The 26,596-nt window shown below is 34.0% G+C and overlaps 1 protein-coding gene and 1 pseudogene across 1 annotated transcript in view; one reads left to right on the top strand and one right to left on the bottom strand.

Annotated features, from left to right (window-relative positions):
- Window positions 1-1,316: 1,316 nt before the first annotated feature.
- LOC128174351 (uncharacterized) lies at window positions 1,317-2,033 on the bottom strand (annotated as a pseudogene).
- A 2,719-nt stretch (window positions 2,034-4,752) lies between these two features.
- The window catches only part of LOC128174352 (multiple epidermal growth factor-like domains protein 10), a 214,972-nt gene continuing 193,128 nt past the window's right edge, over window positions 4,753-26,596 (top strand). The window contains exons 1-9 of the mRNA XM_052839919.1: window positions 4,753-4,765; window positions 5,628-5,885; window positions 7,105-7,239; window positions 16,523-16,660; window positions 16,855-16,992; window positions 17,916-18,053; window positions 19,646-19,783; window positions 19,996-20,133; window positions 20,240-20,371. Of these exons, the coding sequence (XP_052695879.1) occupies window positions 4,753-4,765; window positions 5,628-5,885; window positions 7,105-7,239; window positions 16,523-16,660; window positions 16,855-16,992; window positions 17,916-18,053; window positions 19,646-19,783; window positions 19,996-20,133; window positions 20,240-20,371 (1,228 nt within the window). The remainder of the gene's footprint in view (window positions 4,766-5,627; window positions 5,886-7,104; window positions 7,240-16,522; window positions 16,661-16,854; window positions 16,993-17,915; window positions 18,054-19,645; window positions 19,784-19,995; window positions 20,134-20,239; window positions 20,372-26,596) is intronic.

Consider the following 26,596-nt stretch of genomic DNA (forward strand, 5'->3'; position numbering starts at 1 on the left):
GACAAGAAAAATGATTTGCATCTTCGCAATGATTAAGCGAAGTGCAGCCCAAGAATGTTGAAAACGTATATGCAGCTTTAGGCGCTATTCTGCATTATCTGTTGTAAATAAATGTTTACATTAAGTCAATGTTAAATGATTAAAGCATTAAAAATATGATATGTCATTAAATTTGTAACCTGTTTTTAATTTCATGAACTGTGGGTCATCTAAGCATGTGTATTACCTGTTCCTGTTACTTATCTGATTTGTACCATGTGCCATCAACAGAACAGTCCATCCATCTGTCTACAGTTGTATTCTCCGCCCAGTCCATGATCTTCATCCTCTTTCCTCTCCTTTTCGAATGTTTTTTTTCTGTTTATGCTCTTCTTTTCTTTCTTCTGCCTTTTAGGTATCTAGTAAATGGACTATGTAATAATTATTGTTGTGTTTTCTTCTAACGTTAATGCCCATGAATTTCCATCGTATGAATATTTAACTAGTCTCAAGGGCCTTATGTTTGATATTCGTAGTAATTGTGTGTTGTAATCTTATCTTACTATCTGATTTTGAGAATTCGTCTAAGACTGTTGTTTTCTTTTTTCGTCCCCTTTGTTCATCTTTCATGTTTCACATCGGTACATTAGCACCGGAGTATCTGACATGGTCTTATTTATGTTTTCTTGCTGATATTGTTGGAGTTCCATATCTTCTATAGTTTTGTAAGGGCATATCTTGCTTTAGAAACTCTTCCTCTATTTTCTGTTTTCCATGTGTATTAAAATGATTGACTTAAAGAAGCTACATATATTTCTATATACACACTAAAGGCAGTGTTGACATGTTTTTTTAAAATATTTCCTTCGTTTTTTTTTTCATATTAAGCATACAAACACACAAAAAGTATTTTCACTAAACAATTCACATCTACACAATTAAATTGGTATACTTAATGCCAAAGCAAGCATTGATTAAATGATAACTTTTTCGTAGAGTAAAACCGCATCATTAATTAAAAGTACAAAACAAATGTGTACTGTTAACATACTAATTACAATTCTATTTGTTACGAATATAAAGAAAAAAAAATGAAAATCCCGTCGGGTTTTGATATCTTTATATAATAATATTCTTATAATAATATGTTGTTAATGTTGTACTTTCATACAACAATGGTGAAGTGTTTTATATGGTTGGAGTATATCTCCCTGCTGATAGTAATGAAGATACTTATATACAAGAGCTCAACTATATAGAAAGGTTATATTGTCATTATAGATCCTATGGTAATGTTATTATAGCAGGTGATCTCAATGGTAGTATTATAAGTCATCTTAACACAAACATGTTTCCAAGACCCATCTGTTAAGGCAATTGGCAACAAATATTTCATGTTCTGTGATGCACAGGCCTCCTCTAGTCTATACTCTATAGCAGTATAAAAATTGCAGCACTTGCATTCTCTTGCAGTAGGCATAATAGCAGTAGGCATAATAGTGTAATTTTCACAGGAACACCTGTATTACAAAACGAATGCATGGAAATTCATTTACATAGGCTTGACATGTGACAAACAATTACGAACACTAGGCTTACTAAATTTCTATGCCACTCAACCCCGTCTTCCTATCCCTAATCCATTTCGATCTCGTTTCGTACACCCCCACCCCCACCCCCCCCACCCCCCTTTGCTACTGTTTACATTAATCAGCGACATGTATACGTCAGTAATTTAACATATTTTTTTCTTTCATTCTATTCAATTACTTTATCAGTATTTATTTTTATCCAGTAGATTAATCATTTACTGTATTAAGATGCATTTACCAGCCCATGTCTGAAGGTATGTTTTCATTCTCTGTTGGGTCTTCGTCGTCAATTTGCGACGGCTCCGAGTCATTGTCTTCATTAAAAATCTGTTGGGACGGTCCTTTTCTTCGTAGAAGTTCGTATTGATAGAGCCGTACATTTAAATTAAGGCATATGTCTATTTCTGGTATACTTTCGTCCGAGTCACTTTCGTTGGATTCGAAATCAACCCGCGACGCCATATTCCACTAAAGGGCAGATAACTTGTTTCAAACTTTTTACCTGCTCTTTGCGTTTTCGTTAATGTCTACCTGTGCATCAATAAGGTGACAAAAATAAAAGTGTGGTAATTTTTTTTAACGGAAACTTACTAAAAACGCATTCTTATAAAAAAATAAAAACCGTTTTTGTTGATCTTTAACAGAGTATTTTTGTGGGAACCCGTTTAACTGACTTATAACCTATAAATAAAGTCAAATAACAATTTATTTGTAGCAAATTATTGTTAAAATACTAGTATGGAATAACCTATTAAATGTAGTTTCATTAGAAATTAACACTTACAATAACATGCTCGATATTTATCGTTCCCTATCTAACTACTGTAGATTCCTTATTTTACGCGAGTACTTAATTCCGCGATTCAACGGTTTTCCATCAAATCGCAAGAACATAAAATCGCGAATGCCGAAATTTTATCATTGTTTCATGTAGTTTACATATGTCTAAAAATTAAAAGCGAGATTTTAAAATTCGCGAGATGGGCTTCTTGCGATTTTACTCGGATATTAATTCCTCGCGTTTAATTAGGAATTTACAGTATTCCTCTGTCCGTATCTGTATATGTCTCACCTTTTTCTTTTTAAACGACGAGTTTATATATAAACAAGTTAGTGCAGAATAAGAAAGAAAAAGATTTCATATTTGCATTTTTTAATTGTGTGTGTGTGTTTGTGCTCTTTTTGGGGGGAGGGGGATGAGGAGGTGCTTTACAGTAACATCTTTTAAAATTATTATTAAGCGTATTTATACCGTAAGCTTTTTGCATGATTTAAGTCTTACTTGCTCAAAACTTCATTCTGCTTGGTACTGTTAGATCAGCACAGTTCTGATGTTTAGTGTGAAGAACACATTTATCTTTGAAATAATATATAAATCATTGTTTCAAAGGATATTGTTTTTTTTTTTTTTCTTTTTTTACCTGAAATTGCTTACTGAGGTGTCGTCTGAATATATAAGCTGACTAAATGTAATAAAGTTAAAACATTACATAGGGAAGTAAAACTGGTTTCGTATTTATGTAGGCCTATGTGTTATGCTATGTGTCATTTCGTTTTAATAACGTGTGAAATAACAACGCGTGTATTTCCCAAGATTTTTTTTCTTTTTCATTCAATGACCAGATGCGTCCACAAAGAGGAATTATTGTTGAAGGTCAAAACATGAATTTAACGTCAACGTACAGGATTTACAAAGAGGAAACTGGAAACTGGTATCATTTTATCCTCATCCAAACTAAGCTGAAATAAAGAGTCAAAATACATCACGACTGGCACTGTATATTTGAACAAATGGATTGCTTCCTCAAATATCTGAATGTAAATCAAAAAGTAAAGTGCTTTTTAAGTTCACTTTGCGTTTAGACTGTAGAGCTTACAGATCAGTTAATATGTAGGAATTTTGGCGATTTCAAGAGTGTATTTTTTTTTACAAACAGGAAACTGATAAACATATCCTTATCTAAACTAAACTGAACTTATGAATAAAAACGCATCACGACTGGTACTGCATATTTAAACAAATTAACTGCATCCTCAAGTATCTAGATGTAAAGTCAAAAGTAAACTGCTTTTCATGTACATGTTCACTTTGCGTATAGGCGGTAGATCATGTTTCAGGCCTGTTTATATGTAGGAATTTTGACGATTTCAAGCGCGTATGGTAAGTTTAAATAAGATCAAATAAGATCATGAAATTTTGATACATATTTTAAATTATTTTTTCAATCTACATGTAAGAGTTAACAGTTAAAACTAAAGGGGGGCAGGGAAGGAGACGGACAGAGTCAAGAAGCAGTAACATTTTATTAATGGTCCGTGTGTCTTTTTTGTATATCTTCGCAGGAAAAATAACATATTTTCGTAACACTGGCTGTGTATTTTTGATCTCATTCCACCATGTTAATTATAATATCTTTTCATATATATCAATTTGATTTTATATTGATTGCCTTATGTAGTGCTTATTGCATGTTAAATAACAAAGCTGTTTTTAATACGGTTAGTGCATATATTTGTGTTATATATATATATATATATATATATATATATATATATATATATATATATATATATATATATATATATATATATATAAAGTGCATTCATTTCGACAGTCAACGTTGCACTCAACAAACCAGCCTACCAGGAGTACCCCCTGTCACTAGGCAACGACACGTACATTTATGACGCAAACAACGCTGTGGATGGTCGCAAAACTAACATGAGTTGGTATGGAGGTCAATGTGCTGTATCAGAGTCATACAAACACACTGCCACCTGGTGGGTGAACCTGACTAGCGTACATAGCATCCATAACATCAAACTACTACATAAAAGGTAATGCACCAGAGAAACATTACATCTATTACTTGTGCGTTTTATAGCTTAAAAAATCATTTTGAATAAACATTAGATATCAAGTCTTCAAAGTCAAATCAATATTGAAATATGATTTGGGGTTCAACGTTGAAACTTCAAAGTTGATTCAACTTTAAATAATGGTTGATCAACGTTCCAACTTAACCATTCTTCAAAGTTTAAACAATGTTACTTGCCCAACGGAATCTTTTATAAAGGGTTATTAGCAAGCAAACAAACTAGGTTTAAATTTTTACACAGTTATCTGTAATAAAACTAGTCAGGATACATTCTGTTCTTATGAAAGTTACTGGCGCATACAATGAAAGGACTTTGTGCGGTTTTATACATTGTTTGCCCCCAAAGTCAAAGTTTTATAAAGAGCCTTTAAAAATAAGGTGAAAGATAGTTAAAATCATATTGGAAATAAAGGTGTAAAAGGTTATCACCACAGTGACGTCATAATGTAGAAATGACGTCATGAAGATTGCATTGTTTTGATAAATTGATGTTTTGTAGCAAAATATGGGTGTTTTCCGATGGTTTTTCGACTGGGAAACATCAAGCGCAGGCTCGCTCAAGTACCATTTTTTAGTATAATGTGTATATCTTTCTGAAGAAAATCATATGTTAAAATTGCACTTGAGCAGACCTGCGCTCTGTACTTCCGAATGCAAAATATAGAGCAAAAATGAGAATAATTTCATTTATTTGCAAATTTGCGGGAATAAGGTCATTAAGGTGACGTCATAGATAAACAGCGAATGAGCAATGATGACTAAAATCTAGATTAAAGTTGTAGGCATCCTCTATGCAATGATTTGTGAAAATTCTATTTTTATATATTTAAAATCGGTTGAAATCGGGGGCAGATAGTTAACCATACCGCACATAGTCCTTTATTCAAATGATTTTGTTTCCGTATCATCTTATTCTAAAAAAAAGAATAATTCGAAAGAAGTGTTTGGTATAGGTTTTTACACAGTTTGATAGTAATAAAACTAGCAAGGATACTTTCTGTTGTTATAAACAGAACCGGCGCATGCAATGAGATTTATTTTAATTAGTTGTTTTTCCGTATCATTTTTTTTCTCAAAATATTCCCAAATTGTTTTGGTATAGATGTCAATGTTATTAAGCTACCTTAGTATTTATGAGTAAACAAAATGTTCATATAATTCAGTTAATCAAATACAGGTTCCTACTTCGAACATTACATTGACTGCTTTCTTGGATTCTCGGTGTACGTATCCAATACAACAGATATATCACAAGGAAAATTATGTTTCAAAGACGACAACTTCACACGACGCACCATACCTGTAGTCTTCAAAATTACATGCATTGTCCACGGGCAGTATGTTATTTACTATAATGAGAGACTGCAAGGAGTTATCTATCCGGACGACTATTCGACGTACGCTTACACTGGTCTCTGTGAAGTAGAAGTGAATGGTACGTTTTCTTTTTGAAAATGTAGTTTTATTGTATAAACTAAAAAAAGGTATTGTAATACTATTATTTATAAATGTAAAAACGAGTCGATTAAGATGTAGGTACCAGAGTATTTTATATTGAATGATGTTAACAGTTTAAACAAGCATTCTGAGAGTATTGCATAAGCAATACACGTCCCCTACCGGTTTGTATTATTCTATGAAAGCTTCCAAGCACACAACTATTTCAGAGCTATTGTAAACGACATGTCATGCTTTAATCAGAGATAAAAGAACAGAGGAAATTAAAACTATATAGTTGATATAGAAATTAAATAGGAAATAGGTAAAATAATACTCTTTATTTCATCTCCTGTAATTTCGCCAAGTCTATTCTGTATTCGCTGGTAAAAATTTGTGAAAACAATACGATGTTATGCACAATATCATTTCTTACCGTCTTCTGTACCCCGAATCAAAACAAACAGTTAAACAGCCCAACCCGACAATGAACCCGATTGTAATAATAATACAAAAAAAACCCCTGCCGATTAAATTTACAGCACAATGCTTGACACTATTTTATAGAATTTATTTGTTTGTTAGAAATGATAAAAGAAATGGTACAGGAAAAGGAATGATTCAAGTAACGCACGATATTATTACTGACTACATACTGACCTCGTTTATTCAGGTACACACCGAACCCGATAACGAACCCGAACATTAAAAAATTGGAATATAAAAAATTAATTTTCTCGGAAATATGTCAATCAGACGCTACAAAAGTGTAAACTTGATCTGTAGTTTGACATTTTGAAGCTGTTCAGCAAGTTTCATATTATTCCTCAAATGCATTAAGAAAAAAAGTGTGGAAAACTGAAGTGGGACAGACAGACGGACGGACGGACAGACAGACGGACGGACGGACTGACGGACGCAGAGGAAAGCTATAGTCCCCTCCGGTAGGGGACTAAAAATAAATATTAATATAAAAATGTATTGAATAAAGTAGATTCTATCTAGATATACTTACAGGGTGTCGGTTTTTTTTTTACATTTAAAACCTTGCATTTACATAGATATGTTAAGTTATTCTCTTTTCTATATTTTAAGCAATAGACATATTCCCATATACATGTATAGTCCACTGTCGTATTACAAAAAAATGCATGTTACGTTGAACTCAACTTTGAAATTCCAAATAAACCTTAGTGGTTAATGTTCTATATTTCAAGGTTGCAACACAACGGGATATTTCGGACCAAATTGTTCCATTCCCTGTCCAGACGTCAACTGTCAGTACTGTCACATAGAGACGGGCACCTGTCAGGGCTGCAAACCAGGGTACAGAGGACACACTTGTGAATTAGGCAAATAATCTAATATATTTATTATCATGAGCATTTATTTTAATAATTTATATGATAAATGATTGAAAGTAAAGATTTTAACATATTTATAATCTAAATATATTTACTTATTCATGCGATTTCAAATATAAAAACTTTATTTTTTGAACACTTTAATGCGGACCAATTTTACTGCAAACATCCTGATTTTTAAAAATAAATTTTAAGCTATTCATGCTTTTAATTATGATTGAGATGTTTGTGAAATGAATGCATCAGTGCCGTAATTTTGTATCAATCATATCATATCTGGTATCAACTATATTTTAAGCGATCATGAAAAAAGAAGTGTTTTTAAGAGGTTGTGCTTATTACTTTAGGAAACACAAGTAGGAGCAATTTTGGGATAAAGCAAGTTCCTTACACTGAACATTTTTTTTTTCAGTTTTGAGTGTGTAAGCCTTCTGTCTTACAGGATCCTATTGAGGGTCAGCTCAAGCTTATGGATGACAAGTCCAGTATTTCTTTTTATTAAGCGTGATCGTATAATTACAATAACATCAGCTAATAGCAGCCCAAAATCAGGAGTCTGCACAATCTCATTTCATATGGGTATATATAACATTTTACTTATGATGGACAGTTCTGACTAGTTCGGCCCATTTACGACGATCATGAGTGAACATTTAGTGTTCAAAATTAAGATTAATATTTTATTTCTAAATAAAGTAACAAAACCGTCAAAACTGCCAATCAAAGAGTCTGGATGCAGGATGTGGGTCTCCGAGTCCTGGGTCTCGGAGCCCCCCACCTAGTATGAGGCATCACTTACTCACAATACGTTCATTCATACACGGCATAAAAGGTTACAAAGGTTAATATATAGAATACACAATACATGACTCAATATAGAATACTAGAGCATTCGTTGCAGACACAGAATCGCCAAATAGGTCACATGTTGTTAAACTCTCAATTTGGATATTATTCTGCCCGTATTATGACCTGGTTTCATAACATCATTTAGGAATACTACGCATTGCTACAAGAGTCACAGAGTTCATTCTGTCAATTATCATTAACACCATTCAGTGCGCAACATCTAGGTACACATAAATATCATAGTGACCATTATGTAATGGCAATTCAAGGTCATAGCAGGGCTATCTGTTTACATACGTCCCCCAAACAAAAGAAATATCCCGAAGGGAGATTTCTCATGCCTGGCGCCCGGAATAGGAAAGCGTCCTTGATCTACCCTTGATCAGACGAACTTCCTAGTGACATACCAGTCAGAACATCTATGTTAAGAGATAGTAACAAGTGACTTGTTTCCACCTCCGGCTTGAAACACCATTCATCTATAAAAACAAATCTATACCCAGGATGTATACATGTTCATAAAATCATATAGCTTGATTATATCGCATTACAATCATGAAAACAATAATGAATAAAGTATGATAATAATGACCAAGATGAAATAACCATAGTTGAATATAATCGTAATTCATCATCAAAGTAATACTAAGTATGATTAAGCTTGATGTCACATATATATACAAAGTCAGTGCATGCTTATAAGTTCACAAAAATATCTCTTCCTTCCTAGGGGCGAGGTTAGCGTCATAAGTTCGGAGTCCATCGGTTTCTTCCTGAATTTCTCCAGAGTGAATCAACAAATACAAGATTTACATTAGCACAAGATAACGCACATTTCTACTTTAACACATTTCACATTTTTTTAATTTTCGCTAAATTTCACAATCCTTTCATAAGGAATACACAACTTCTTCGCGGCTGTAGCTTAATTATTCATCCATCATCGGCACCCGTGGATAGAGGGGCGGCGCGGATGGCGAGGCGACTTCTCGCGGAGCGTCTCCTGCGTTCCTCTGTTGCGTAGACATCGCGGCCTTCTCTTCCAGATATTTACGTGCCAGCTCTGGATCCGGTTGATAGTATTTGGTCCATGGATAGTCTTCATTTTCCTCCTCTCCAAGAAATTGTTGTGCTAGTTTAGTCGAAATTGTCCCCGTGTTACTGGCCTATTTGCGAGTTGCGATTCTTCCGCTTCGTCGGGGTTTCTCTTGGATCCTAGTGTCTTTCGGGATTGGTTCAAGTTCAATAATGTCGCTAGAGGTCCCTTTCTCTGGATTCTCACAACAAAATACAGTGTCTTTGGAAGAACCTTTCTTATCTCCGTCACTACCCCTTTTTCGACAACCTGTCCAGCAACCACTACAGCATATACCACCCCACTTTTTAATAGTTTTGCGTTTCTTAATACAAAGTCCTATCGTTATTGTTACTGCCAAAGTTAAACACAATTAAAACCAGGGGCTTCCCACCGAAGATGAGAATTTTATGGATTGCAAATTAGTTACTGGCAATTCCGCCATAAGTGTATTCATAGGTTAAACTTTTATATCTTTAGTCTCAAGACATTAAACCATGAAAACCTGATCAACCTTGTCCCATGCTCAAGACGTTGGTCGCAATTTTTAATTTTTAATTGTTTTCACCAACTATCTCAAATTACTTACAAAAATTACACTTACAAAAAAATAGTTTCTTACTTAGTCGCTGTGTCATGTATTTTGAGTATATATTAAATCTCTTCAACTCCGTATATACATACAAATAACCGAGGTACTGTGCTGAGTCCGCGTTTGCTAGTCGGCGTACATGTATCTCAATACATGTTTTTATGTCACAGGGGGTCATCCTGTCATATCTTTTTAAAAGCGGGCAATATATACAAAGCTAAGCTCATTCAAGATTATTTACATCTACATCATACAATAAATTTAACTTATTTATCCTACTAAATTGAGTAATTGCTTCATAATAGCCAAACAATCCTCAGTATGCCTTTGTTTGCTATTTTCCTTACGGGGTTTAGGGGTTAGTTTACGCGGTTTAGGGATTGGTTTGAAGCCTCGACCTACTTTAGGGACTATTTCATCTATTTCCATATTTTCATCTAAGGGTACATTTGGGTTATCTAAGGGTATTTCATAGTCTTGACCACTATTTTCACCACATTGATTTGACTCATGGGTCTCATCCGATTCTGAATCTACGGTCTGATCATTCTCGTGTTTATACTGCTGATCATCCATGATCTTCTTAGCTCTTATACGTCTGTGAAGTTCTGCTAGGGGAATATCCTCTTCGTCCGAAGATCCTTCTCTTTCCCATTGTTTGGACTGTATAGCTCTTTCCAATGGTTCTGGTTGCATGTCTTCATTTTCCGACGACGATTCCTCTTCTGGTGGCACCACATAGTTAGTTTTTCTTAGAGTTCTTCCACCATCTTCAGTAGTTTGTGAAAGGGGCCAGTGCGAAATATCTGCCAGTCTTAATTGTCGTGCATGGCATTTGGTGGTTAATCCAGTCAATTGGTCTCTCACCACGAAACTAACTGGTCCTTTCTGCTCAATGATTCGATAATATGGTAGCCACTTTTTATCTAACTTATTTTGTCTCCTATTGTTCTTAAGGTAGACAGGGTCACCTACCTGAAAATTTTCATCTTTGCTTTTCTTATCGGCCTGAGCTTTCTGTTTCTTCTTGGCTTCCTTCATATTACGATGTACTAGCAGGAAAGCTTTATGTTGTTCTTGTAGGGCGATCTTGTGTTGATCTTCTCCCGCGTATCTCCTTCGAGGTTTCATTAACGTATCAAGAGGTAATACGACATCTCTGTTGTACATAAGGTAATATGGAGAAAACTTTGACGAATCGTTAGGATGAAAACGAATGGCTGCCAACGTCTGATTAAGATGAATATCCCATGTTTGAGCGTTGTCTGTTGTTTTCTTAGCCATCACGTCATGTAGAGTTCTATGAAATCGTTCTACTTTACCATTACCTTGAGGGCTGTAATAAGATGTTTTGATATGGTTGATATTCAATTCTTTTAAAGTTTCTTCCACTTTCTTATTCACATTTTCTGTTCCGTTGTCTGTGAGGATTTGAAGAGGACAGCCATATCTTGGATATATTTCTTCTAGGATAAGATGTACTATGTTGTCAGCTGACTTATCAGGAACGGGAAAAGCTTCTGGCCAACCAGAGTAAATGTCTATAAAAGAAACTATGTACTTGTTTCCCGACAAGGATGTTGGATATGGTCCTGATAGATCAAGTCCTACTTTAGCCATTGGAAAAGGTGGTATATCTGTCTCTTGAAGTGGGGGTTGATTTTTCTTATTGCTCCTCGTTTGGCATACTACACATCCTTCTATATAAGAGTATAACCTTTTGTACAAATTTGGTATGTAGTACTTTTGTCTGATTACGTCATATGTTTTGTCCACTCCCATATGTCCAAGTCCGTCATGATATTGCTGCACTACTAAAAGTTCTAACTCACGTGGTACATACAGGCGAAGTTTTGGGCCTTCTGAGTCTCCATCTGAAAGATAGTACATTAAACCATCAATTTCCAAAAACTTCTTTTCTTCGGTTGCCGTTGCTGTTCCTTTATTTAACCGATACTTCAGTTTCTTGATCTGCTCGTCGTGTTGTTGACTTTCTTTGATGTTGATATCCTCTGGTAGATCAATAAAGGGTTTGACCAATTCGTCGTGTTGTTTAACTTCACATCTGGCTAATCTCTTAGGCGAAAAGGCATTGGAGTTAAGTACGTTCACTTCAAAGAAATTGTCCTTAACATCTGGTTCATCATGCTCTGATTGTTCTTCCTCTTCACACTCGAGGTTGACTGTCGGTAATCGGGATAAGAGATCTGCACAGCAGTTAAATCTTCCTTCTATGTACTCTACCTTACAGTTATATCCTGCAATACTTAATGCCCATAGTTGAATTTTCTTATTTTGCATTGGAGATTCTAAGATATACTTGAGCGGCTTATGGTCTGTTCTTATAGTAAACTGAGCACCGTGTAAATAATGGTCTAACTTCTGAAGGGCGTAATGGATTGCAAATGCCTCCTTTTCTATGGTTGACCACTTTTCTTGAGTTTTACTCAGCTTGTGGGATAAGTAATATATTGGCTTATCTTCTCCCTCATCTGTCTTTTGAGTAAGGCACGCTCCAATACAATTGTCGCTGGCATCGGTGTACAGGATGTAAGGCTTATTAGTATCTGGATATGCTAGTAAAGGCACTACTGTTAAACTTTCTTTAATAAAGTCAAACGCTTTTTGGCAACATGGCGTCCATTTGAACCTTGCATATTTTCTGGTTAAGTCAATCAATGGTTCCGCAATCTTAGAGAAGTTCGGTATAAATCTCCTGTAATAACTACACATACCTATAAAGCCACGAACTTCCCGGACTGTAGTGGGCGCTGGTAACTTTCTTATAGCTTCGACTTTCTTTGGATCAGGTGTAACGCCATGTTCATCAATGATGAAACCAAGATATTCTGTCTGTTCCTTGAAGAAACTACATTTCTTTAGCTTCATTTTAAGTCCATGCTTCCTTAGGCGGTTGAAAACGTCTTGAATATGCCGAAGATGATCTTCCGGTGTCTCTGAGAATATAAGAATGTCATCCAGGTATGCGATGGCAAACTCCTCTTGTCCTTGAAGAACTATGTTCATTAGCTCTTGAAAGACTGCCGGTGCATTACTCAACCCAAATGGCATCCGGTTGAATTGAAATAGTCCTTTGTGACATGCAAAAGCCGTTTTTTCTTTACTTGAATTTTCTAATTTCACTTGCCAATATCCACTCTTTAAGTCTAGTGCAGTGAAATATTTTGCCTTACCTAGTAAACATAGGATGTCATCAATCAACGGTAGCGGGAATGATACGGGTTTCACTATCTTATTCAAGCTCCTAAAGTCAACGCACATCCGGTCTGATCCGTCCTTTTTCTTCACCACTACTAAGGGAAATGACCAAGGCGATTGTGATCTCTCAATTATCTTTGCGTCCATCATTTCCAGTATGGCCTTGTCAATTATCTGTCTTTTATTTAAGGGTACACGGTAGGGTCTGTTCTTTATTGGGTGGTGATCTCCAGTTTCTATCTTCATTTTAACAGTATCAGTCACTCCAAGGTCACTGTCTTTCTTTGCAAATAAATCATTGTTTTTGCTCACAAGTCTTTTGATTGAGTGTTCAAATCTTCTAGGTACATCAATTTCTTCTTTTGTGTCTTGAGTAGTCTGTATTTCTGAGATTTCCTTCTGTTTTAATGCGGTAATTCGTCCTACTATGTAGCCTCTTGGAATTTTATAATTTTTGTTAGTTTGGTTAACGAAGATCATTGGAACTTTCTTATCCTTCCGAACTATACAAACGGCGTCTTTTAAATATAGTCCTGGGTCTTCCATAATGCAGTTATTGTCTATGCTGTTCACTTCAACCAAGTCATTTTTTTCCAGAGGAAAATTGTTATTTATTTTTCCATAGAATACAGTCACCGTGTTTGGTCTCATAATAAGTTTCTTAGGAGTTCTTACAATAGTTGAGATGTGTAAATCTTCTTTAAGTTCCGCGTATACTTTGCCATCAATACGCATGAGTCCAAGATCAAAGTATAAACGAACATTGTTTTTCTTGAGCCAATCACGGCCGAGAATCATGTTTCGGTTGAGTCCCTTTGTCACATAAAGTTTGTGGTCTAAAGTTAACCCTGAAATCTTAAAGGAAATATTTACATACCCTATCGCAATTAAAGAATTGCCATTTGCTGCTTGTAAAGAGGGGATGTCATTATTAAACAACTTGGGGCGGGGAAATAGATTATCATACATTTTCTTACTAATTAGAGATACGGCTGCACCTGTATCTACCAAAGCTCTAAATTTATTTTTACCTACTTTTAATAAACAGCTACTGGGGTTGTTAGTAAAATTAATTTCATATGTAGGTCTTTGTTTAAAGTTCTTTCTTCGGGCTTCAACGAAGGAAGAACGTCTTAGTTTTCCTGTTTTTGTTTGTCAAAATAAGAGCGCGATTTGAAATTTTGAGACGATCCCCTATTTACTTGGTCGCTAGATTTATATGTTCGGCCTTGACGATTTGATGGTCTGCCCCGATTTTGTTGCGTTCTTTGATACATATGCGAGCCCCAACAATCTGCACGCACATGACCTACTTTACCACAATTCCAACATTCCACAGGCGAACGGGGTCTCTGCTCTATATTATGGACGGGTTTGTTTTGACTGGGTCGTTTATCTATTTGAGGACGGGACCTGACTTGGGATTTATTTTGAGTACAAAATCGAGCCCTATGACCCGTCTGTTTACATTTAAAACACCTACTATTACGCGCATGGTCAATTTCCATTGGTTCTACATGCCTTGTCTCTACTGAGGTAAGATTATCTGCTCTATCCTTTAATAAGGGAAGAGTAGTATCAAAATTTGAAAGAGTTCGTCTGTTGTCATTACTTTGTACAATTTCTGTCATATTTGACCCTCTTATCGCTAGCCTCTGTCTCAGATTTTGTTCTCGCATTGCTATTTGAATTGCGGATTCTAAATCTTTAGGGTTTTCTCGCAAAATTTTCATTCTGAGGTAGTCGAATGTCAACCCGTCACAAAAGATATCTACTAACTGTTGTTGTATCAAAGGGTCTTTTAGTCTGTCATTACTGTAGGCGTCTTCCGCGATTTGCAATAGTCTCTCGGCGAACAACTGAACACTTTCATTTGAATGTTGTCGAGTCTTACGCATTACTGCTAACGCGTGTTGGGGGTCTGTTATTTCTGCAAATCTATTTTTAAGGGATTCCTTAAGATCGTTCCAAGATGGGATTTCTTCAGACGCATCTGTTTCATCTAAATACCTTTTAATATAATCCCCAACTGAACCCTTACTCGTTATGTATGCAAGCATGGGGATCTCATGACCTTGTTTCCCAGACATAACACTGTACTTTTCAACTTCCTTTATCCACTGTTTAAATTTTTGAGCATCTCCCTCAAAAGGAGTTATCACAGAAGATAGGGGCACTGAGAGTGCGGCTGTTATAGCTTTAACTTGACCAATAAAAAATCTTTTTCATCATCCTGATCTGGGACTCGGTGTCGAGTTTCACGAGTTTCATACGGCCTAGCATCATAATATGTTTCAAAAGTATTTTGTTTAATCTGCTCTTTTTCTGGGGATTTTTGACCTGTTTCTTGCCCTTTATTTTCATTGCTCTGACCCAACCCCGCGAATTGTTTTTCTAATTGCTCCATTTGATTTTTAAATTCTTTTTTATCAAACCCATCACCTGTCGCCATATTGGTTGCTTAGACAAAGTTGTTTACTTCGAGATAGCTATAAGAGACATATAGAAATGGTTCTTACCTTACTCTGTATTGAACTTCGCTCAGTCCTGGTCACTGGCACCAAGAAAGTTCATGTAAGCCTTCTGTCTTACAGGATCCTATTGAGGGTCAGCTCAAGCTTATGGATGACAAGTCCAGTATTTCTTTCTCAAGCGGTTTTATTAAGCGTGATCGTATAATTACAATAACATCAGCTAATAGCAGCCCAAATCAGGAGTCTGCACAATCTCATTTCATATGGGTATATATAACATTTTACTTATGATGGACAGTTCTGACTAGTTCGGCCCATTTACGACGATCATGAGTGAACATTTAGTGTTCAAAATTAAGATTAATATTTTATTTCTAAATAAAGTAACAAAACCGTCAAAACTGCCAATCAAAGAGTCTGGATGCAGGATGTGGGTCTCCGAGTCCTGGGTCTCGGAGCCCCCCACCTAGTATGAGGCATCACTTACTCACAATACGTTCATTCATACACGGCATAAAAGGTTACAAAGGTTAATATATAGAATACACAATACATGACTCAATATAGAATACTAGAGCATTCGTTGCAGACACAGAATCGCCAAATAGGTCACATGTTGTTAAACTCTCAATTTGGATATTATTCTGCCCGTATTATGACCTGGTTTCATAACATCATTTAGGAATACTACGCATTGCTACAAGAGTCACAGAGTTCATTCTGTCAATTATCATTAACACCATTCAGTGCGCAACATCTAGGTACACATAAATATCATAGTGACCATTATGTAATGGCAATTCAAGGTCATAGCAGGGCTATCTGTTTACAAGTGTATACAGTTACATGTTTTTTTTCACTTATTACTATATATTTGTAACTACGCATTTTATTTAAATCTTTACCAATATTCTAAAATCACAATAAATAAAACATACACGTTTCTTAAATCATTGAAAACTATTTTTGTACAAAAAGATGAAATAAAAATGTATTTTACTAAACCACATATGTATTGATGCATTGAAAGTAAAAGATATTTATTATATTTAAACGTCTTAGCATGTGAAAGCGGATTTTATGGCTTTGGATGTAATGGAACATGTGGACATTGCCTTGACGTGAACCAATGTTCCAATACCAATGGAACATGCTTAACTGGATGTGATGTTGGTTATAAGGGAGAACTATGTAAAACACGTGAGCTAATATCTACCAAATACATTCTAAATTTAAAGATGTAGTGTTAGGGGAATTAAATGTTTATATCGCTTGGTGCTGATCTATGCATGGCCTGTTTATCGTTCGAAAAACTAAACATTTATATGCCGTGTTTAAAGCTGTTTTATTTAATAAATAGAAAACAATGCATTTGTGTCAATTCTATTTTAAAGCCTGTGGCATCAATTTTTACGGTATACGCTGTACTGAAAAATGTGGACACTGTAGTGATGGCAATCTGTGTGATCATATCAATGGAACATGTGCAACCGGATGCAGTGCTGGGTATCAGGGGGATCTGTGTAAATCACGTGAGTAGATAAACAAACAGGACATATGTCAAAGAATAAATTACATATACATATGCATATACATAATATTTGATCAATCAAATGATTGAAGAATGAATCATTTAGACTGATGTTGATATTAAATTGAATCACAAATCATCTTTTAAGTTCATTATGAAATTATATTATCACAGCTTCTTAGATATAGTGTCAATGTTTCATTCTTGTAAAATGCAGTGTCAATTGCATGCAAATGTTTTCTTTTTTTGTCGGGGAGGGGTGTTATCAGTTTGAATGACTGAAGTTCTAAATCAAACTACAGTTTTATTCAACGTAAATGGAAACACAATTATTGACACAAACTTGTTGTTTTTGTTTAACAGATCAAATTTCAGAAATGAATATAAAAAGAATTTTTAAAACAATTGTTGGAATCAGAGACACAATGTAGAAAATAAATATTGATTTGCGTCAAGTTCCTTTTATTTATGGAAAATATTTTTAAAAGATGATTGATCAAAGGGAGGCACATTAAATACTGGTTAAGCATAAATAAGTTAAAATGTAAGGTGCATATTTTTACATCTTTTTTTTTTAAAGGCAGAATAAAATTATGAACCCTGACATTTTTAAAAAGGGTCAGACACGCGTGTGTGTTCAAATTTGATCGTTATATGGAATTCAAAAAGTGACTAAAATACAATATCACTTTAGTGACTCTCCTTTAGTTTAATTAAAGTTACTCTAATCACTCAAAAAAGGTAAACGTTTTTCATACTTCACTTTTGATATATTTATTCTTTATTAAAAGTTGTAATTTTAGAATTCAATGTAGACAAATTTGACCACAGTACATATAACGTAATAAATTGATCATAAAACAATTATAATAATGTAAAACAAAAACTTTCGTTATAAGGTGTTAGTATTGTTATTTATTTTAGCTTGCAAAAAAGGGTCGTTTGGCATTGACTGTAATGAAACATGTGGACACTGTCGTGACATAAACAAATGCTCCAATGTCCACGGAACTTGCTTAACTGGATGTGCCGATTGTTATGAAGGAAACTTATGCAATGCTCGTAAGTACACAGTTACATGTACAACGAAGCATTCTTATATAAATCACAGCAGGCAACTTAAAAAATAATTGTGACGAAAAAAACCCAATATTACATACATTGTAGGTTTTATTTGTACAATACAAAATATATGAACAGAAGAAGTTTACAAATAGGCATAATTTGTTTATATCATAAAATTAAAAATATGTTATACATGTACAGTAGAAAAGAACTGGGTATCTTTTTATATAGCATCTATATAAGACTATCTAAAAATATTTATTATTTCATAAACAAGGTTGTGTGAGTGGTTCATATGTATAGCATCTATATAAGACTATCTAAAAATATTTATTATTTCATAAACAAGGTTGTGTGAGTGGTTCATATGGCTTTAAATGCATTGAAAACTGTGGACAGTGCCGCGGCATTAATAAATGTCTTCATATAAATGGAACATGCTTAATTGGATGTGATGCCGGTTATCAGGGGTTCTTATGTAAAACTCGTAAGTACACAGTTCAAAAGAAGATGGCAATGTATGGAGTAGTATGAATTATAATGAATGCATGTTTATATAAATCTATCTTAACGTCCAGTCCTATATCATAATGTCTCCTGTACTGTTTAATATAAGTCGACTTGGGGTTATATGGAGTGTTATGATATTTAATTTATTTAGATCCTCGAGATCTTTGTTCCAACATCCCCACACTTGCTTCCTTCTCTATATGGGGAGTAGCCCGTGTCCCAACCTGTATAAAAGAGGAGGCAGAAAGACAGCTGCCAGATGACTACTCTTTTATTAATTTAATATGACATTTTAACAATAGATATCAATATTAATTACAATGAAATTTATCAACATTAATATTTATTACAAAAATCTCTGAAAATAACATATTAGTTGAACCCTCTGAATCTATTAACTTTACTTTTGAGAATGTGCGCAAGAGTTATAATTTATCTTACCTGTATAAAAGAGGAGGCAGAAAGACAGCTTCCAGATGACTACTGGAGAGCCGTGTTTCCCGCACACTTATTTCATACGCACGGACACTGCGCTACAACATTCTCCTCCTAATAAGTAAATGCGATCAAGTGCATACTAATGATCTGACGCACCGTGATCAGTAGAAGCGTTTTATTTAGATTTCTGACCCGGCGTCGACAGGCTCATCACTGGACTTAAGAACACATTTCTCCATGAACATAAATAAACATACGCTATCTATTTAACGCATGTATTTTAACCAATTTCTATAGAATTTCCGTTATGATAAATCACTGAACGAAGTTTACAACGAAATGAATTATATATCCTTAGTGAAACGAGTTATACGATAGAAAAGTTTATAAACAACAAATGATAACTAGTTATACTTGTATATTTATCAGTTACTCATTGTTAATACAATCGCCCATACCAGTTACATGTACATGCATCTTCAAGTATTGACACATCTAAAATCTCCAATAATGACGATGGAATTGTGGATCAAAAGACGTCTGCAGCAGCGAACAAAACTAAAATAACGTACCTATACAAATATCAAATTGAAACCAAATTCCACCATCATGGTTTATACATATAAACATACTCGTTTTAGCTTGCAACAGAGGACAGTACGGTATTGATTGCAGTGAAACTTGTGGTCAATGTCTGGACGTAAACCAATGTTTTAATGTCAATGGACGATGCTTAACAGGATGTGAGGATGGTTACGTTGGGAATCTGTGTAAAACACGTGAGTAATTATAGATGAACATTAATATATAAGCATAAAGTTAAAGACTTTTGTGCTTTTCATGCAGGTCAAGTCATTGGCAGTATATGTTTGACATATATTTTTGATTTTCTAGAAGTTATACTAGATTAATGATAATATAAATAGCAGTATTTCGGCATTAAATCGGGTAATAAATAATGTTAAACACAGCAATCAAACTTTTTCAAAAGCTTGTTGTGATGGATTTTACGGTAATCAATGCAACAACAAATGTGGATACTGCCATGACATCGACCAATGCTCTCCTATAAATGGAACTTGCCTAACCGGTTGTGATGCTGGTTATCAGGGGGGTCGCTGCAAAACTCGTAAGTTGAAATGTAATTAAAGGATTTGTTAACAACACAAATTGTTTTGAATTGTAATTGAAATATACAATCTTAATATCACTTTAATTTGTTTGCCTCATGTTAGCATGCCCAGATGGGTTTTTTGGCAAAGATTGTTCAGAGAAATGCATCGCGACATGCGCTGGGTGCAATACATTCAATGGTTTGTGTGATTCTGGGTGCATATCTGGCTGGAAAGGATATTTCTGCAATCAAGGTATGGTCGGTGTGATAGAATCTTTTATTTTGATATGTATTTTGTTTGGGTTTTTTTACAGGCGTTATCATCCAATGTAAACCATTTGTCACAACGTCAAAGAGTAGTTGAGTTTAAAAAAAGTAGTTAACACGTGAAATATATATAATCTATATATATCGAGAAAATGGTATGAATTGTGTTGAAAAGAACGCCTCAAACACACATTCTTAGCTTATAAAAGAAGGAGTGGGATTTCTAAGCCCATTGACAGAAGGTATTGTTTTTTTTATATTTATGATTTGTTAAGTACTAGAATATATTTTCGAACAACCTAAGTCCAAAAACCTATAGTTTTAAGGGGAATTTATAGTAAGTCGTGCATTTTGTTATGGAAACTGCGTTAAATACCTTGTTATTTTCTTTCAACATTCGTACCATGTTGTAACTTCATTTTTAAGATCGCTGCTAATTTCCAAATGCTTAAGAATATTTACAATGTAGTTGACCTCTGTTACATAGTCAATCATGTAACATAGCTTCGGTAGTATGAGGGAGTTGATACATTTCTTTATAATACATTTGGATTGTTTCTATGTTTAAAGTTACTATTTAAAACGGATATTTTTAACATATAAAACATGATTTTTGTTTTTTTTTAGTGACATGATTATATGATAAAATTTCGAATAGCAAAAAAATCATTTCGTAGGACAGCTGCGAAATTTACACCAACTATATTATACGTAAACACAATATGTTTGGAAAACATGCTGCAATTGACACCATCGATTACTGCGTGATAATTTTCGCAGAACCGGCAAGCGGCGTGCTATCTTTGAACAAAGTTGCGGCAAAAAAGACACACACTATTATATTATCATAATACGAACTGTGCAAGTATCTCAAAGTAAGAATTAAGAATTGTCTTACTCTCTTTAGGTGGGTTACAGTAAAAAATAATTCAAATGGAATTTGATGTTGGTTCACATGTAAATAATGCGATGCATAACTATTTCTAAATAATATTCTTTTTTCATTATGTTCATGGTCGAATTCAGTCTTATAGGTTTTTGCCTTTTTTGATATCAGTTTAACTTTACCTTTTAAATACTCTTTTCTTGTAAAACTCTGAATCGAATATTTATATCAAAACAAATAACGTTTCTGGAAAATCTAATGACAATGATTGTAGCAACTGCAATCAATTTGTATATTGCTTGCTAAATTGAAAAGAAAACTGGTAGATTCACTAAAACCTTATCCAAAGAAGATGGGAAAACATTAGACAAACCTGCAATTCCGTCATTTGTAAGGTGGCTGAAAGGTTAATGTAACAGATATGCAATTCCAAATGTCCTACATTTACATATATTTTCATTGATGTTACATTAAGTTGTTATGAATCTCTAAACCATGTAATGTGAACACAAATTTACAGACATTGTTTTAAGTATGCTTAGTTTTATTATGTATTCTAATAGTTTTACGTTTTCCTTTTAACATAACTGTATCCATTTAGACCATATGTGTTATAAGTACTTTATCAGCATTCATTTTAGTTAAAAGTATACTGTGTATTCCCTATTGGAGTTTACTTCTGGTCTTGTTCGTCTTGATGCGTGTGCTATTGCTTGGGAGGAATGTAAATCTCCTTTTGGTATGTATGTAAAGGAGCGTAAGCAATCATTTTTGTTATTCGGTCGGATTAAACTGACGCCAAAAAAGTAAGTATTGGAAAAAATGTAATCTAATAAATGCAAATTTACAATCAATAACTATCTTACGTGAAAAAGTTTAAATACATTTATGCTTTATTTGTTGCTCCTTGCTTTTCCTTTGTTTTGTTTTTTTCTTGCAGAATATTAAGTAAGAAGACCTAGGTAGGAGCTCGTTTCCAGATATATCGTAAACATACACTGAAGTGGCGCCTGTGCATACCTAAACATTGAAACAACTGAGACGAGCAATAACTTTGTGTTATTGAGAAGTTTTGTTTGTATATTGACAAAATATTATGCTAAAGCAAATGTTTACCAAACCAACGTTACATCCAGCATTTTTTTCTAATTCCCTGTATTTGTGATAAACCGATTATTTGTATCTATTCATAATTAGAATGGCATTTATATAATTTATATTAAAAACCCAATTGTTGTTTAGCCTTTATTTGTTAGTAAATTAGGCAAAATCAAATTATGTTCCCATATTTCTTTTTTTGTCAATAATAATGTCTAAATCATTACGTTTTAACCAGCGGTGATAAAGAAGACCCTATTATAAATGTAATTTTTAGACAGCTGGTTATATAAGATGAGCATTATTGTGGTTCCAAACACAAAGATACTCGTAAACTTACTGATAATTAAGCTGTTTCATTTTTGTTCGAGAACGATATTGTTTACTTAGGTTAACAAAATACACCGATTATAATCAAAATCAATTAGGTTTAGGAGATATGAAATAACAGGAAATCTACGACAGTATATTGACTAACAGGTTAAGGAGAAGTTATTTTTGTTTTCTTTCAATTTTTGTTACTGTTATACTCGCACGGATCTTCAAAATCTTCCAACAAAGTTAGTTACAAATGAAAAAAACACTATATGTCTCATACATGTTTTCTGTATTTTACGCAACAAGACAACTTTGAAGAAATCTTAATACTACGCAATTAATAACGGATAATGTAAAGCACGATATTAAACATTCACAATGTTAACCCTTTTTATCTACATATGTACCAATGGGCAGAAATGATGGATTTTTACATTAAAACATTTTAGTGTGGTCAAAGTGAACGGCAAGTTTAAATTCTGTACAAGAACTTTTTACTCTTTAGAGTTAACTTTTTACAATGTCCTTGATCAAGTACCAAAAGAAAAGTCTTGACATTACCGTAAACATATAACAAATTTTACATTCCCACACCGGTAAATGCTATTTTTAAAAACAAATTTATTAATATTAAAGCGATTTAGTTGTTCTGTACCAGTTACCGGCTAAGCCCTACCATCGGCTAATAGTTCGGGTTCATAGCACGCGACCATCTGAGGGGTTTTATTGACCAAGTTGTCTTTTTCAAATACAGAAAAGTAAGTTTGCTTGCAAATTTTCCTGAATATATTTTTAACAGGAGCTAAAACGATATTTTTTTTAACAGCTGATTTACATCTTTGCATTTTCAGTAGGGGGAAAGGAGTTAGAAGTTAAACATTATATATTGATACGACGTTATTATATTCCTTCTTTGATTTGACATATAATATCAATACATATAACAGCTATAAAAAAAAATCATAGTGCAGTTAAACGTCTCATTGCACAGTTATGTATAGAACGTTTTAGATAATGGGTATTACCGTATGATAACAAACGAATACTTCCATAATATAAGTTATGTTTTTGTATTAGAACCTTTACGACATTTAGGCTGACACCACAAAGGGCATAATTCAAATTACATTTTGCTTAGTATGAAAATTCATGTGTAGTGAGACATCCCTAGGAAGCCGATAACTGGTATTGTACTTATATTTTCATAAACACCTCGGGAAATTCGGAGCGTGCTAAAATGCTTACAAAACATTATGGTCCTAAATAATGATATTAGCTGATCGAAAATAAGAACTTTACAATATAAAGTATGTCAAGTTTTGTGCAAACATATATAAGACTAGAGACGAGCTCGTTGCAAGCAACGATTAGGTCTTCCGTCGTAGCTGCGTCATACTTGTGACGTAATACAAAAATTGATACCTGACCATGGTGCAATATTAGATGTGTAAACACTGTGTAAAAGAAACAAAGTACATGTATATAAGCAAATACAGATCTTTCAAAGTTGTCTGAAGTTTGATTCGCAGCATGTTGTTTTTTTGCATGTGCATTTTATTTTGAGAAACTTATCTAATCATCATAATTGACTCAATATACACAGAATATGGACGACGATTATAATCACACAGTGGGTATGCCCGGTATGAACGTTAAAAGACCAAACATTTTACTCGCATTTTTAATCAAAAGCAAGGGCCAATGAATCTTTTAGAATGTATGCGGAGATCCTCGAAATTTTACAGGGGGTTCTGAAGAATAATTTTGTTTTTTGAGGGGGGGGGGGGAGGGGCACGCGCGGATAAGAACAATTTTCCTGGGGTGGGGGTTGAGTGTCTGACGGTTATTTGAGTTTGCCTGGGGATGTCCGAGGCATATTTTTGTAATTGTATATTGTACATGTAATGGAAAGAAATTTTGCGGGGGTTAGGGTTGGATCTGGAACCCTCACCCTACTCTTCTAGATTCGCGCATGGGGAAGACCGATGCCGGTAATTTAACGGTAATTTTAACCCTTTTTATTTAATTAATCATTTTCAAAATTATCGGAATTCCAATTTTACCTTTAAACGCAGTTAAAACTTAAAATACGAACCATTTAGTCTCGGTGAGTATTCGGCCAACATGCGTCCGCGTACGAAAGAAATGGCAACATTCAAGAAATTTGGATGGACGATCTGGGTCCTAGGTCGTCCATCCGATTCTTTTTCAGCCTAAGAGCTACAGAACTGCACTTTGAATGTCAAACTGATTATGTCAATTTATTTTGTCTCAAATAATAAGTTTTTTTTTAACAATAAAGATTTACCTTAAAAACAAAAGGAATCGGGCACAATTTTCAATGTTAGCATTTTACAATTTAAAGGTCTAATAAAATTTTGAATGAAGTTTCAAGATACTACTCTTCGTTGTTTTATACGAAATATTGCATGGAAAAAAGATTTACATCGCATATATATTGTAGAACTAATTATTTCTCTTTTTTATTTACATCAAAATAAATCCAAGAAAAAATCTAAATATTTTTTTTCCTTTATATGTGTTAATGAAAACGTTGGTCAGCAAGGGCCGGTTTTATGTCGTGCAAGCACCTACTTAATAGATACTTAATATGACTTAACTTATAAGCATTCAAATGCATTTTGCGTGCTATTTTAAGGAAAGTTCGAAATATTCTAGCTCCAAAACGAGCCTGGTAATGTACTCTAAATTTTTTGGAATTAACAGGTTTAAATGTTAATAAATAAGGAATGAAATATCAAGGAAAATTATATAAAATTGAGGAACGTCTCGTCTGTCCTTAATTAAAATAATATAAATAGACATCATAAATCCCATATCAAACGACATATAACAACTTGAATCTGCACGTCTTTTAATGAATTTATGAACAGCGGGAAATTCTAAGGTAATGTTAGCTGCAAGTCTGTACAGCCCTTGTATGAAAAATTTCGGATGGTACTCAATTTTTCCAGACGGAGAGCTACATATATGCAGCTAAGGTAACTAATAATGCTTCCGATGAAATACTTTGTTTAGTAATGCAAGGTTTTAAGAGAGCAATACTTATTTGTTTAAAAAATAACACCCTAATACTTCGCATTTTATTCGCTGTTTGTAGAACACGCAGAACCAGTATCAGTTCGATCCCTACCGTATGTACTTTGTTCGAATTTAATAGCCCTTGCATTGCATTGCTTTGCATGTACAAAATATCTTTTAAAAATTCAACACTGAAAGTGTTTATCTATATGGTTATTAATCTATATGTACATGTACACATAGCGTTCACACGTGATTCAAAATACCCAAAACGGAAAAATTCACTTATTGAGTCTACATTTTATAGAACTTGCAAAAAATACATTGCGGGTCTGAATGTTTGTTAATGTGTCAATCTATCAATATACAGTTTGTTAATTTTTTTCGATTGCTAAGGCTACATCGTTTTTGATGAACATTGAACAACCTTTTTATCCATGCCATTATTTCCACGGAAGATAGCGAGTAGAATTATAAAGCACAATTTATTTAATTATCTCTTTAATATTGTGTACTAGTATGTAATAAATAATTTATAAATTGCTGCCGAAGGTTGTTTGGTATGCATTTAGATGCATTGCAAGTAAAAAACGTGAAACGCGGGGCAAGTCATAATTAATATCCCTAATAACCGTTACTTAAAAATAGCGACTTTGGATTCAAATATTATCGTATACGAATATTAAGTTCACTTTTTAAAATCATCTCCACGATGATAATATTATATCCATCGGAAATCAGTATTTTGTTTTGCTTTAAAAGAAATGTTCTATCGGGAGCAATCCCGCGTTCGTTTAAATTGCCAGCGTACATTTGTCATGTCAGTAATTCACATTGTGCTTTATATGACGGCCGTGTATACGTACT

This window comes from Crassostrea angulata, chromosome 2 (genome assembly GCF_025612915.1).
Source record: "Crassostrea angulata isolate pt1a10 chromosome 2, ASM2561291v2, whole genome shotgun sequence".
Taxonomy (NCBI): domain Eukaryota; kingdom Metazoa; phylum Mollusca; class Bivalvia; order Ostreida; family Ostreidae; genus Magallana; species Magallana angulata.